The following is a 14213-nucleotide window of genomic DNA, read 5'->3' on the forward strand; positions in this document are numbered from 1 at the left end:
AGATTAACATTATTCATTCTGTCTCATGTGGTTTTAATGTTTGCAACTCCTTCCTCTCACTGTCTTGGCAGTGTCACGTGATTCTTAAGAAAAAATATTTATAGAAATAAAAGAATTATTATATAATGAGAGAGAGATTTTACAGCTACATATAACTACTGATATGTATACTACATGAAAACAATAATGCTTGATATGGAATTATATACTGTGTGTGCGCCCTCTTGAGGTTACTGTTCAATATTACATTTAAATGAACAGTAACATTAATGGAATTCGTTTTAATAAAGCCTTAAAATGATTTATGTATGTATGAATACGTATAGAAAATATAGATAACACTTTACAATCAGGTCTCATTAGTTAGCATTTGTTAATAATAATAATAATAACATTTACAATGAGCGATACATTTGTTATAGTATATTCATTTTTGTTTCATTAACGTGAATTAATAAAACAAAACTATTCATTGTTCATGTTGCTCAGATCTATTAAATAATATTAACTGCCACAGCTTTTGTTTTTAATGATGTATTAATACATGTTTAAATAAACATTAACTAAGAATAATACATGCACTGGAAGTATTTTCCATTGTTAGTTCATGTTAACAAATATAAGTAACTAACGTTAATGAATGGAAACTTAGTCCAGATTCTACACAAAATAAGAGTTATTTTGTACATGAAACCAATCATTTGTATACAGGTATATGGATTTATATGCAGTAAGTGCGCCCTCTTGAGGTTACTGTGCCATACTACATCAACATGAACCGTAACAGTGACATTAATGATATTAGTTTGAATAAAGTCGTAAAATATGATTTTACAAGGTATTATTTGCAGTTTCTTGTCCAGCCAATGTAGGTTGCAAGTTAAAATCCAACAATAACAAGAGAAAATAAAACGTGGCACACTAACATCTGGCATGCTTACACACACAAATGGTTTTTATACTGCATAAACTGTATTTTATCCCCTTGCCCTAACCCTACCCCTCACACACATGCATTTTTAAATTATATATAAAAAATAATAATAATAATAATAATTCTGTATGGTTTATAAGTTTGTTTCCTCATGGGGACCAAAACACAAATTTATTGGTATTACTATCATTGTAGGGACATTTGTTCCTCATAACACAGGAACACACACACACACACAAACATAGCAAATCTGATTGTGAATATAAAAGGGCTAAAAAACTAAAAACCTGGCACTTTTTTGATTGTCAGAACTTTTTGATTGTCAGTGCTGCTAACTGTTGTTGTGTATGGAGTAATAACTCTTTGTCAGAAATGTTTGGAATATGCTGATGCACGGATAACAGAAAGCTACAATAGCACAGAAGTTGCATAAGGCCCTGTACATACTGCATTTGATCATGTATGAAGCCGTGAACAGCTGTTAGAGAGGAGATTCACCTCAGAGCAGAGAGAACATGCTGTCAATCAGCTGAAACCTATTTATTTTATAACCTAGTTATTTTGAGTTATTAATTAAATCAACACAAATCGTACTACAGTTTGCCCTAGTGACATGGAGGCATTCAGGCACTTTAGAAATAAACCTTTAAACCTTTAACTTTCTTAACACATAGCTCATTAGCACCGTCAAGTCATTATAAAACCAGCCTTACAAAAGACATGAAGTCACCATTTCAAAAGCTGATTGTCACATGACCCAAAACACTCGTAATTCTTATACAATATCTACAAACCTACAAAACGTTGATGTGCTTATACCTTATTATTGCTCACATATGGTCATATACATTGCCTATGTAACTGCCTTTAGAGTGTTGCATTGTGGTCTATGAAGCTGCCTGAAGTGTACATAGGCTAATAAAGTAGACTCGCTCCCTCTGTCACAATCAAGGGGTCGAGGGTCTGGCCATATAAACTTCACTCGTCCACTTCACAAAGAGGAACACACTTCAAAAGCCTATTTAATAACGTATTTTTCTTCTCCCCATTTTTTGACTGTTAATATTTTATTAAAAAGATGTGAAATTTATTGTTTTGACGAAAATGTTTATTAAATACATATTAATAAATGAATTAAACACACACACACACACACATTTGTGAAATGACCCATGGAACACATTGACTGTCACCACAGTGCTAGAGCTCCATCAGGGTCAGTATTTGCGTGGTGGTTGTTTATTGTACTGTACTTGATATAAAACAATTGGAGGATTAATGGTGTACTGTACTTATATGTCTGTGCATTCATTACCAACCTCACACACTTTCCTCTCAAATAATGTCATCTCCATATGTACTTACGCAGCATCACCTTTATCCTTCAGGCCTGGTTTATCCTCAGTATATAATGTGCTTCTTTATTCTACGTAACTCTTAATATAGCACAACTGTTTGTTGTCTAACGAAAAGGTTGCATCACAGATTAAATGTAAGCGCAATCTCTGTGTTGTTTTCCCACTCAATCCCATCAATGCCGTCCAGCACTGAGACTTCTAGAATGAACTGCGAAAGCCCTGGTGATGGGAACGTAAGAGGGATTAGCCTGAATAGACACTATAAAAGACCGGAGTAAATCCCCACTGTGACACACACTGACCCACATCCAGCACAAAGGACTACAACTGCTCCGTCTGCTTTGACATCGTATCATCTGCCAGCAATAAAAAATAAAGAACGAAACAAAATGACACAGAAAAAGGTAAGATATCATTTTATTGATTACTCGAATGGAACAGAATAGAAATCAGAAGACTTTCTTCAAATCCTGTAAGTAGCAGATGTGAATTAATGTAAGACATGATATATAAAATAATAGTTTTACATTCAGTGGCATTAAAACTGAACAAATGATTTCATGCTCACAGAAGACCAATCCAGAAGCCTCTCAAGATACTGCTTCTGATTTAGGAGATTATTCTGACTATTTATAGATCAAGCTTCCTTATTATTTCAGAGGCATTAACCCATTACCAGTTTTATTCCTACACTAACTAAAACATTACAAAACTAAACTGACATTCTTAAATCTCGTAATCATGCATTTTGCACAGGTCTGTTTATCTCTGAACTGGATTGGATCATATTTATGAGCTTATAAACAACACTGCAGTGATACAAACATTTTATCCCAGATTTCTTTCTTGTAAAAAAAAAATGGACCGCAGTTGACATACAGCATGAAGTTTTGTGTGTACCAAAGATGAGAGTTTGCTCAATGTATTTTCTAGCCATTTTCAAAGTGAATTAAATGATTATTTCAGGCCATTATTTGGTAACATTGATGGCTTCTATATTACATGTTCTTAATATTCTCTCGATATGTTTATTAACAGGTTGCACCAACAGTCCAAACTGTTGAAGGAAACATGCCTCCAAGCTATGAAGAGGCAAATGCAGGTATAGCTTGACATCTATCTATCTATCTATCTATCTATCTATCTATCTATCTATCTATCTATCTATCTATCTATCTATCTATCTATCTATCTATCTATCTATCTATCTATCTATCTATCAGAACTAACATTGTCTTTTGTCGAGCCCGGTCTCATGAAAATGTGTATAAACAGTATGCCAAATAAAAACGAAAACTCGTGGTATTGATACGCAAAAATGGCCTTCGGCATACAGTCATAGCCAAAAATATCGGCACCCTTGGTAAATATGATCAAAGAAGGCTGTAAAAAATGTATCTGCATTGTCCTTTTGATCTTTTATTAAAGAAATCACAAAAATCTAACCTTTCATTGGATAATAAGAATTTAAAATGGGGGCAAATATATTAGTTTTTCTCTAATACACATTGGCCACAGTTAACGGCACCCTTTTATTCAATAATTTTTGAAACCTCCATTTGCCAGTTTAACAGCTCTAAATGTTCTCCTATAATGCCTGATGAGGTTAGAGAACACCTCGAGATCAGAGACCATTCCTTCATCCAGAATCACTCCAGACCCTTTAGATTCACAGCTTCTTCTCTTCAGGTCACTCATGTTCTACAGGGTTCAGGTCACAGGACTGGAAGGCCAGCAGAAGCTTGGTTTTGTGCTCAGCGACCCATTTTTGTGTTGTTTTTGAGGTTTGTGTTTGGATTATTGTCCGGTTGGAAGATCCAAACATGGCCCATTATAAGATTTCTAACGGAGTCAGTCACTTGTTGATTTTTTATCTGTTGGTATTGGATAGAAAGCATGATGCCATGCGTCTAAACAAGATGTCCAGGACCTCCAGCAGAAATATAGGCCCACAACATCAAGAATACAGCAGTATATTTCATTGTACACATGGGGTACTTTTTATCCCTGTGTTCACCAAACCCATCTTGAGTGTTTGCGGCTAAAAAGCTAATTTTTTTGTTTCATCTGACCATAGAAGCCAGTCCCATTTGAAGTTCCAGTCGTGTCTGACAACTGAATATGCTGGAGTTTGTTTTTGGATGAGCGAGGAGAATTTTTCTTGAAACCCTCCCAAACAACATGTGGTGATGTAGGTGCTGTTTGACAATTTTTTTAAAGGTTTTCTGACCCCGAGACTCAACTATTTTGTGCAATTCTCCAGCTGTGATCCAAACTCTCCTTCTCAGCGTGCATTAGGACGATATAGACACACTTCCAGGCAGTTTCATAACATTGCATGTTGATTGGAAATTCTTAATTATTGCCCTGATGGTGGAAATGGGAATTTTCACTGCTCTGCCTCTTTTCTTAAAGCCACTTCACTAATTTGTGAAGCTCAATTATCTTTTTCTGCACATCAGAAATATATTATTTGTTTTTTCTCATTGTGATGGATGATTAAGGGAATTTGGGCTTTGTTTTCCCTCCTATTTATATTTCTGTGAAACAGGAAGCCATGGCTGGATAATTTCATGTTCATAATCACCCTGGAGTGCTCAAAATTGTGAATATGAATGGGAATATACTTCAGAGATATTTTACTCATCAGAATTTCTAGGGATGCCAATAATTGTGTCCAACGTGTATTTGAGAAAACATTTATTTCATAATGATATTTTCCCCCATTTTAAATAATTTTTATCCAACGAAAGGTTAGATTTTTGTGATTAAAAATAAATAATAAAAGATCAAAAGGATTAACAATGCAGTTTTCGCATACATATAATATGCATCTACCCCACAACTCTAATCCTACCCAGCGCGTAGCATTTACACGCCAAAGTCCATTTTTGCGTATCAATACCATATACTTTTTCTTGTCTTAATTTTATTTCATTTTATGATCTCTTTGCAGGATGTCCTGGTTACTACTATGAAGGAACTTTTTCCTGGGATGACATGTATATTAGACGTGTTTTTATACGAAAGGTAGTAGCTGAAATATTTAAACTTAATTATGTAAAGTATAGAGGACAATCAAATCAAAATGTTTGTTAAAAAAAAAAAAATCTTACTATATTCTTGCAGGTTTATTCAATTCTGATTCTGCAGCTCTTTTCAACAGTAGCAGTTATTGCTCTCTTCACATTCTAGTGAGTAACTGATTCTTGATCTGTAGATCTTGAAGGTATATTACTAATATATGACAATGTCTTATCACTGAATTACACTCTCGATCAAAGGTTTGGGGGCAGTAAGTCTTCACAAAAACACTGTTTTCAACATTGATAATAATCAGAAACATTAGCATATTAGAATGATTTCTGAAGGATCATTTGACACTGAAGACTGGAGTAATGATGCTGAAAATGCAGCTTTGATCACAACAATCAATTACATTTTACAAAATATTCAAACAGAAAACAGTTATTTTAAATTGTAATAATATTTCACAATATTACGGTATTTTACTGTATTTACATTTTAAAAAATAAATGCTGCCATGGTGAGCAGAAGACACTTCTTTCAGAAACATGAAACTAAAATCTTTCTGACCCCAAACCTTTGAACGGTAGTTTATGTTATGTGTAAGCATAGTGTATTTTATATGAACTATTTGACATCCCTGATCCCTTTCTCTCTGCTTTAGTGCTCCAGTGAGGATATACATTCAAACACATCCTGTTTTATACTCCATGTCCAAGTATGTGAAACTGCTGTTTAATCAGTAATTAAAATGTTTAATGCCATAAATGCTCTAAAATGTTCATGACTTGGGCATTTATTTCAGTATACTAACTGTATCTCTAACTCAAGCAATGTTTGTATTTTGCAGTCTTCTGTTTCTTGCCACATATATCTCATTGGTTTGCTGCGGTGATTTGAGGTAAATCAATAAACTGTTAATAAATTGCAGTTGTGGTTATATACTGATTATACACTCATCTCTATATGAAAAAAATATAATTGGGAAAACATCATAATATAATAGTGGCATCCATCTTTTTTTTCTGTATTGCAGGAGGAAGTTTCCATGGAATTTTATTCTGCTTACAATTTTTGTGAGTATCAAGATACATTAAAGGAATAGCTCACCTTACTAACCCTCAGACCATTTAAGATGTAGATACGTTTTTTTCTTCATGGGAACAGTTTTAAAGAAATGTAGAATTACATCAGTGTCTCAGCAATGGATGCTCTGCAGTGAATGGGTGCCGTCAGCATGAGAGTCCAAACAGCTGATAAAAACATCACAATAATCCACAGCACTCCAGTCCATCAGTTAACATCTGGTGAAGCCAAAAGCTGTATGTTTGAAAGAAACAAATCCATCATTAAAGCATTTTACTGTAACTTTAAAACATTGCTTCTGGATAAAATATGAGTCCATAATCCATAATAATACTTCCTCTAGTGAAAAAGTCCATCTCCTGTTGTCTCTCACATCAAATCCATATTGATGGATTTGTTTCTTGGATGGATTTATACACGATTTTGGCTTCACAACATTTTAATTGATGGACTGGAGTGGTGTGGACGGCACCCATTCACTGCAGAGCATCCATTGGTGGTCATGTAATGTAAAGCTACATTTCTCCAAATCTGTTCCCATGAAGGAAGAAAGAAAGAAAGAAAGAAAGAAAGAAAGAAAGAAAGAAAGAAAGAAAGAAAGAAAGAAAAGTTTTCTCGTGGAGTGAACTAATCCTTTTAAAATGTCATTGACTTTGACTTATAATTTTACACTTGCATGCTTAAAACTGTCCCTTACCCCAAGTAAAGTGCATGTTGGCCTTTAGTTTAATTAATTTCTGGTATTTTAGAATTTCTAGAGTCAAATTTTAGTGTATGAATTTCATAATTTAAAAAAAAATCATTGCATTAATAGAAATTAAAAAATGATTTTTAAATGTTCTTTTTTCCCCCTCTGTCATTTATTTTGCATGCTTCTGTGAACATTGTGCAAACACAGACTCTGAGCATGGCTTGCATGTTGGGTTTTATCTCTAGGTAATGATATATCTGTTGTGTGTGCATGCTTTTCCAAACATAATTTTCTAAAGTCTACAATATATGTTTAATTTCTACTGAACAGTACCTTTTCTTACTTCTGCCAGTTTCTACAACACCAAGTCTGTAGTGCTGTGCATTGGCATCACTGCCACAGTGTGTCTGTGTGTCACCATCTTCAGCTTTCAGAGCAAGGTGAGCAAATCCCGGGAGAATTATTCCAACTATAAATACCAATACACTTTTTAGTGAACATCAGTATATTTTATCATATTGGTGTTTCCAATGATATATACACACATAAAGTACAATTGTTTTTTGACTCTCTAGATTGACATCACCTCTTTCCAAGGTCTTCTCTTCATTCTGTGTATGGTCATGTTTTTCTGTGCTATTGTCATGGGATTTGTGGTTCCCTTTGGCTATGTAAGTATCCAAAAATATAAGTAAACAAAAATATAAATAAAAAAAAAAAGGTTGTCAAGACAAACTTTGACGTTGGCTTGAGAAAGCCTGACCAATAAACTTAAAACTGCTTCAAACTTCAAAATTTAAACTTTAAGTAATTTTTAAAAGCTCAACATTCGAAGGATTCAAGGCCATGCAGTCTCTCAGACCGACAATTTCGTTCACAGTTTACTTTAAGGTCTAATTCTCATTGTTGCCTCTGGCTTGCTCAGTTGGGGACACTTAATTTCTAGCGATTATCGTCGATTTGATTGCACAGATACTATTTAAACTAAACTGAGCTAGACAATGACATCTCTGAATTCAATAATGAAATGCCTTTAACTGAAAATTGAGTGTTTAATCTTATCATTATACATTACTGACACTCTATCCTCCAATTTGATACTGTTAAGTGCTTTGACACAATCTGTATTGTTAAAAGCGCTATATAAATAAAAGTGACTTGACTTGACTTAACTCAATATTAACTATGACTTTTGCCTCAATAAACTCCTAAGTACTGCTTATTAATAGTTAGTGCGGTAGTTGTTAAGTTTAGGTATTGGGTAGGATTAGGAATGTAGAATATGGTCATTCAGAATATGTGCTTAATAAGTACTAATAAACAGCCAATATGCTAGTAATATGCATGCTAATAAGCAACTAGTTTATAGTGAAAATTGGTCCTTAAACAAAAGTGTTACAGACAAATCAGTAGCACTGCTTTCACGTTGCTAGCCTATTTTGATAGTTTGATGGCCGTAGCTCTAAAGCTCTAAGAGTTACAGTCAGAAACTTTAGTTTCAGGAGAATAATAATTTTAGGTTTAAACGGAATAGCAGTATGATGGCTTTCTGAAGTCAACATAAATGTAGCAGCACCTGAACACCTCACTAAGTTTTCCACTTAATTTAACTGGCTGAGGACTGTATTTTTGTTTTTAGATTCTAGATAATTATAGTCCTAATACTAGCTATAACCGTCCCAGTCCTAATCTGTATTAACCAAAAGTATTAACAGTCCAAATATAGATACTAGCCACTTTCTAACTGCTTTGTCTTTTGAAAGGTTCCCTGGTTACATGCGGTCTACGCCAGCATAGGAGCTGTTGTCTTTACCATGGTGAGAAGCAGATTAGTCAAGAAAGGATTATGGTTTTAAATGATGATTATTTATCATGTGATTAAGGTGATATAACGTTGACTGACCTGTGTCTCTTTCTCTTCTCTCGTTTCTTCTGTCCCAGTTTCTCGCCTTCGATACACAGCTGCTGATGGGGAACAAGCAATACGCAATGAGTCCAGAAGAATATATCTTTGCAACACTCAGTCTCTACCTGGATATTGTGTACTTGTTCACGTTCCTGCTGCAGTTGTTTGGTAATGGTAGAGAATGACCGTGGTTGTGTTGTAATAATGTCATGTACAATACTGATAGCTAATGTTACAAACTGTTCTGCAACCTCAACATTTTAAAACAACATGTGGCCTTTTATTTATTATTAGCTTTAAAGAATATGAATGTTATAAGAATGTTATCTCAGGTACTGAAATATGCACTTCATCTGTTATTCAAAGGTCAAAGTCTTAACTTAATAAAAACTTTTCACATGACTGACTAAATCATTCGGAATATATTTGGTTGCACCAAAACATGTGCAAGGATTAATTTTAAAATAAAATAAAATTGAAAATACAAAGTAAGATTTAAATTGTCCATCAAATCTGGGCTTTAATCATGAACTATTGGCTTAAAAGGAGCTACAAAAATGAAGTAAGGCTTTTTTTTCTTATGACAAATGATTTCATTTATAATTGTGTGTCAATAACAATATTCACTCAGCTTGAAAGTTCAAATGTGGAGTTTATATTAAGCTCTATTATTTTCATATCAATAATCTGTGTATTTATTTTTTATATAAATGTTATGCAGCCATTGAGTGTAACAACGTGTAAAACCATTAAAATAACTGAATATTCTGAAACTCTGTTATATAAATATTGATTATCACAATTTGTCACTGTGAGATCATCATTTCACTGTAATATTGTAACTTTTGCATACAAGTTATTCCATATTTGACAGTTCATCATATTTCATCTGCTGCTGGTTCAATATACTACAACACTTCTGTTTACAACTTAAGCCTGTCCTCATTAAGGGATTTATATTTCTATCTATGAAAAATAATGCACAGAAAGTAATGATAGACAGATACTAAATTGTTTACTAAGTGAGGTGTGTAACACATCAGGAATGCATGATTTTTTTTCTCTCTAATCCCAAGCTTTTGCATAACAGTTATCCAGTAATACTCCAAGTATTACTTTAAAAAGAAAAAAAAAAAAGTAAAATGACAAGTTTTCTTGTTAGTTGGCTTATGGGTATGATAAAGCTAGAAAAATGGAGAAAAGAAGAATGAAAATAATGATGAATGTCAGTACACAAGTATAATCACAATGAATTTGTAGATTGATAATAATGCTTACAAAAAATAAATAAATAAATAAAGGAACCGTGCCAGTGTTTACCCTCGCCTGTCTTTGGATTACTCTTTGTCTTGCCTATGCCATACCTGGGGCCTCATTTATAAAGCGTGCGTACGCTCAGATTTGATCTTAGAGTGTGCGTACGCTTAAATCCACACCAGCGCTCATATTTATAAAGACGGTCTTTGACGTGGAAAAGTGCTTAGCGTCACGTCAGGGTCAGAGCAGACGTACGCACTTTTTATTGTCGGAGTATTGCAGGTTTTTTAAAATGTAAGCTGTTCTTGCAGCTTGCTGTTCTAAATTATGATGATTGGTAATATTTTATATGTTAATGATATTAGTTAGGAGGCCTTTACAAGGCAGAGAGCTGAAACCATTCAATTGCACGCAAGTTGAAGATAATTTGCGATTCATAGATTTCACATTCTGTTCGTACGTTCATTCTATGAATCAAACTTACGCATATTTGAGAAATGATCGTAAGATCAAATTTAGGATGGTTTCTGCGCAACATTTTATAAATGAGGCCCCCGTTGTTGTTGTCGTCGACCCATGCCTGTTTGTGATCATGTCATGGAATAAAGCTTTGTTAATTTAAGCTTTGTTGGAATAAAGCCTCTGTTCACTCTGTAACGAAGATATTGGATAAAAAAAACACTTATATCAAAGTAGGCGGGGTTTATCATTCAGAGAAGCAGAGCACGATTTCCACGATTTCACAGTGAGGTAAGATGGAAGTTCAAATGTTTTACAATAGAAATATGGCTATTTTGAGAGAGAGATGAATGTTTGTGATTACCTGCATCTGTGTGTCTCTCTCTACAAACAATGAAGCTGTGAGTTTAGTCTCTTCAAACAGCGATTTTACCTCCTCGTTGCTGAGAAATATAATGTAGCGATTCAGTATCGAAGCTATTCTATAAATGAAAATCGCAGGGCGGCGTTGTGTATGTGCATGCATCAATGAAAGTGGCACATTAATATAGAACTGTGATTAAACTGATTTGGAACCTATATAAAGTTGGTCCCCTCAATGTTTAAGACATGGTTATGGTCTTGGTATGGGGAACGAGTCCAATAGTGTCGTGCTATAAATAAGCACAGAATGAAAGCGAGCCTCGGTGAGCCCAGTCCCCGAGCGCCCATAGTGATGAAGCACACAAGTCCAGGGTGTACATAACAAAGACCTTTTCCACTCCAATAAGGAATCAGGGTGATAGACGGAAAAGATGGTAGAGTGGGTCCTCAATCCAATATGACACTATAAATGCACCGAGGCATAAGACAGGGCTTTAGCATCGAATATCCAATGGGACAGTCTCTGCTTCGGAACAGACAGCCCATTAGAGTGGCTTCCGAAGCATACAAAGAGCTGCTCTGATTGCCAAAAGTGGCTGGAGTGCTCTTCGTACAGTCTAAGAACCCGAACGGGGCAGAGTGAATTAGGACCCTGCTTGTTCTCTAAGTTAGATAATGCTAGAAGGGTGATAACCTGTGCTCTGAAGTGGAGAGCACCTTGGGCACATAGCGGTATCTTGATTTAAGGACGACTTTACAGTGGTTAGGTCCAAACAGGAAGAGCTGATTGAATGAGCTTACAGATTGCCTACTTGCTTGACGGATGCTAAAGCCATTAGGAGGGTGGTCTTATGGATAAGCCACAGGTCAGCACAGTATGAGGGCGAGGTGGGTTCAATCCCCGAGCTCCCCTCAGGAACTTAACAACAAGCTTGTTAAAGTACACAGACTACCCAAGGGAGTAGAGGCCCCTCATAGACAGAGCTCTAGCCCCCAAAATGATGTTAGTTACTAACACAAACCAATCATCGAGGTAATTCATAATGAGGATTCCCATCTCTCCCAGAGACAGTCCACAAGGCAGGACTGTATATTGATAAGCCACCCACTCAAACTCATCTCGAGAACGGTCTTGAGATTTTGTCCATGTCCTTTATCTCAGTCAAGTTCAGCCAAAGATGGCGCTCAAGCACCACCGAGTTTTCCATGGCATAGCCTTAGTAGCGTGCAGACCCAGGTCAGTTGTTTTGCACAGTTCCTTAAAAGCATCATGACTCGGGCCGGACTCGTCCATTGAATAAGCTCTACCCACTATGGCCGAGGTGGTCCTGCAGGGCTTGGATGGGTGCATAGCCTTGGCTTTCATTCCAAAGGCCAAAGGAGGACAGATATCTGGAAATTTTTCTTAGGAAATTTGCTCTTTGTGATCACCGGATGGCTGCAGGGCAGACGCGCTGAAGAGGAGCATTTTTCTGCTGCTGGGGCTCTGATTCCAGCAAGGAGAAGATCTTTCGGAGAGAAAATTCTGATGAAATAGCATTAATCTCATAGTACGGCCTGGATGGCAAACTAAAGTAATGGACAATAATTGTTGATTAGAGCACAGACTACTGAGGTTAAATTAGAGAAAACAAAGCCAGTTATTATTTAAAAACAAAAATACATGGATAATACGCTTAGTTTACAGAAAAATGAAAATTCTGTCATCATTTACTTACCCTCATGTGGTTACAGTCCTGGGTGACTTTGGTTTATCTTTCAAATCACAAATTAAGTTATTTAGAAGATCCCAAAAATTTATAAAGGCATCGTAAAAAAAAAAAAAATCATTATGAATGGAGTGACTTAATCCCAAGCCTTGTGAAGAGATACGATCACTTTATATGATGAGCACATGTAATTTAGGCTTTTATTCCCATCTAAACAATGATCGACATATACATAAAGCAAATTGGCTGTTCGATTGCTTCAGTCTGTTGTGCTGCTGAGAGGTTTGTGTTTGTAGCTTCGTGTACCCTTCGCGTTTTATTGAATCTCTACCTTACTTTCACTCCCTTTTGTCTAAAGTGATAATATATAACTTAATTCCCACCATATTCCTGGTGTTATCTTTCAAACTATTCTAACTAATTTGATCGTTCGCCTTTAAAAACCGCGAGTGCAGCTTGTTAGCCCGTTAGCTTGTCACTAGCGGTTCCATTTGCATTTCTCGCCTATTATTATTTTAATTTATTTATTTATTTTTTTCTCCGATTTTCACGAGCTCATCAAACAACAGTGGTAAGTGGTAAGTGGTAAGTTAAGTTGGTATCATTCATCAATCACGGTCAGTAATGGCTTCTTCTCCTGCTATTGTTGTTTGCACTGTTTGCCACATGTACAGGTGCTGGTCATATAATTAGAATATCATCAAAAAGTTGATTTATTTCACTAATTCCATTCAAAAAGTGAAACTTGTATATTATATTCATTCATTACACACAGACTGATATAATTTTGACTTTTAATTTGGATGATTAGAGCTTACAGCTCATGAAAGTAAAAAATCAGTATCTCAAAATATTAGAATATTACTTAAGACCAATACAAAGAAAGGATTTTTAGAAATCTTGGCCAACTAAAAAGTATGAAAATGAAAAGTATGAGCATGTACTGCACTCAATACTTAGTTGGGGCTCCTTTTGCCTGAATTACTGCAGCAATGCGGCGTGGCATGGAGTCGATCAGTCTGTGGCACTGCTCAGGTGTTATGAGAGCCCAGGTTGCTCTGATAGTGGCCTTCAGCTCATCTGCATTGTTGGGTCTGGTGTCTCTCATCTTCCTCTTGACAATACCCCATAGATTCTCTATGGGGTTCAGGTCAGGCGAGTTTGCTGGCCAATCAAGCACAGTAACACTATGGTCATTGAACCAGCTTTTGGTACCTTTGGCAGTGTGGGCAGGTGCCAAATCCTGCTGGAAAATGAAATCAGCATCTCCATAAAGCTTGTCAACAGAAGGAAGCATGAAGTGCTCTAAAATTTCCTGGTAGATGGCTGCGTTGACTGTGGACATCAGAAAACACAGTGGACCAACACCAGCAGATGACATGGCAGCCCAAATCATCACTGACTGTGGAAACTTCACACTGGA

General features: G+C 35.7%; 1 protein-coding gene across 1 annotated transcript; it reads left to right on the plus strand.

Annotated features, from left to right (window-relative positions):
- The first annotated feature begins 2606 nt into the window (after nt 1-2606).
- faim2b (Fas apoptotic inhibitory molecule 2b) lies at nt 2607-9187 on the plus strand. Its single transcript, XM_058792006.1, has 12 exons — nt 2607-2696; nt 3331-3394; nt 5249-5322; nt 5422-5486; nt 5984-6037; nt 6170-6220; nt 6356-6395; nt 7304-7341; nt 7449-7536; nt 7672-7767; nt 8860-8913; nt 9038-9187. Exons 1-12 carry the CDS (start codon nt 2682-2684, stop codon nt 9185-9187), a joined length of 789 nt encoding a protein of 262 aa, XP_058647989.1. The 5' UTR covers nt 2607-2681.
- Nucleotides 9188-14213: the final 5026 nt, after the last annotated feature.

This window comes from Onychostoma macrolepis, chromosome 11 (assembly GCF_012432095.1).
Source record: "Onychostoma macrolepis isolate SWU-2019 chromosome 11, ASM1243209v1, whole genome shotgun sequence".
In the NCBI taxonomy this organism is placed as follows: Eukaryota; Metazoa; Chordata; class Actinopteri; order Cypriniformes; family Cyprinidae; genus Onychostoma; species Onychostoma macrolepis.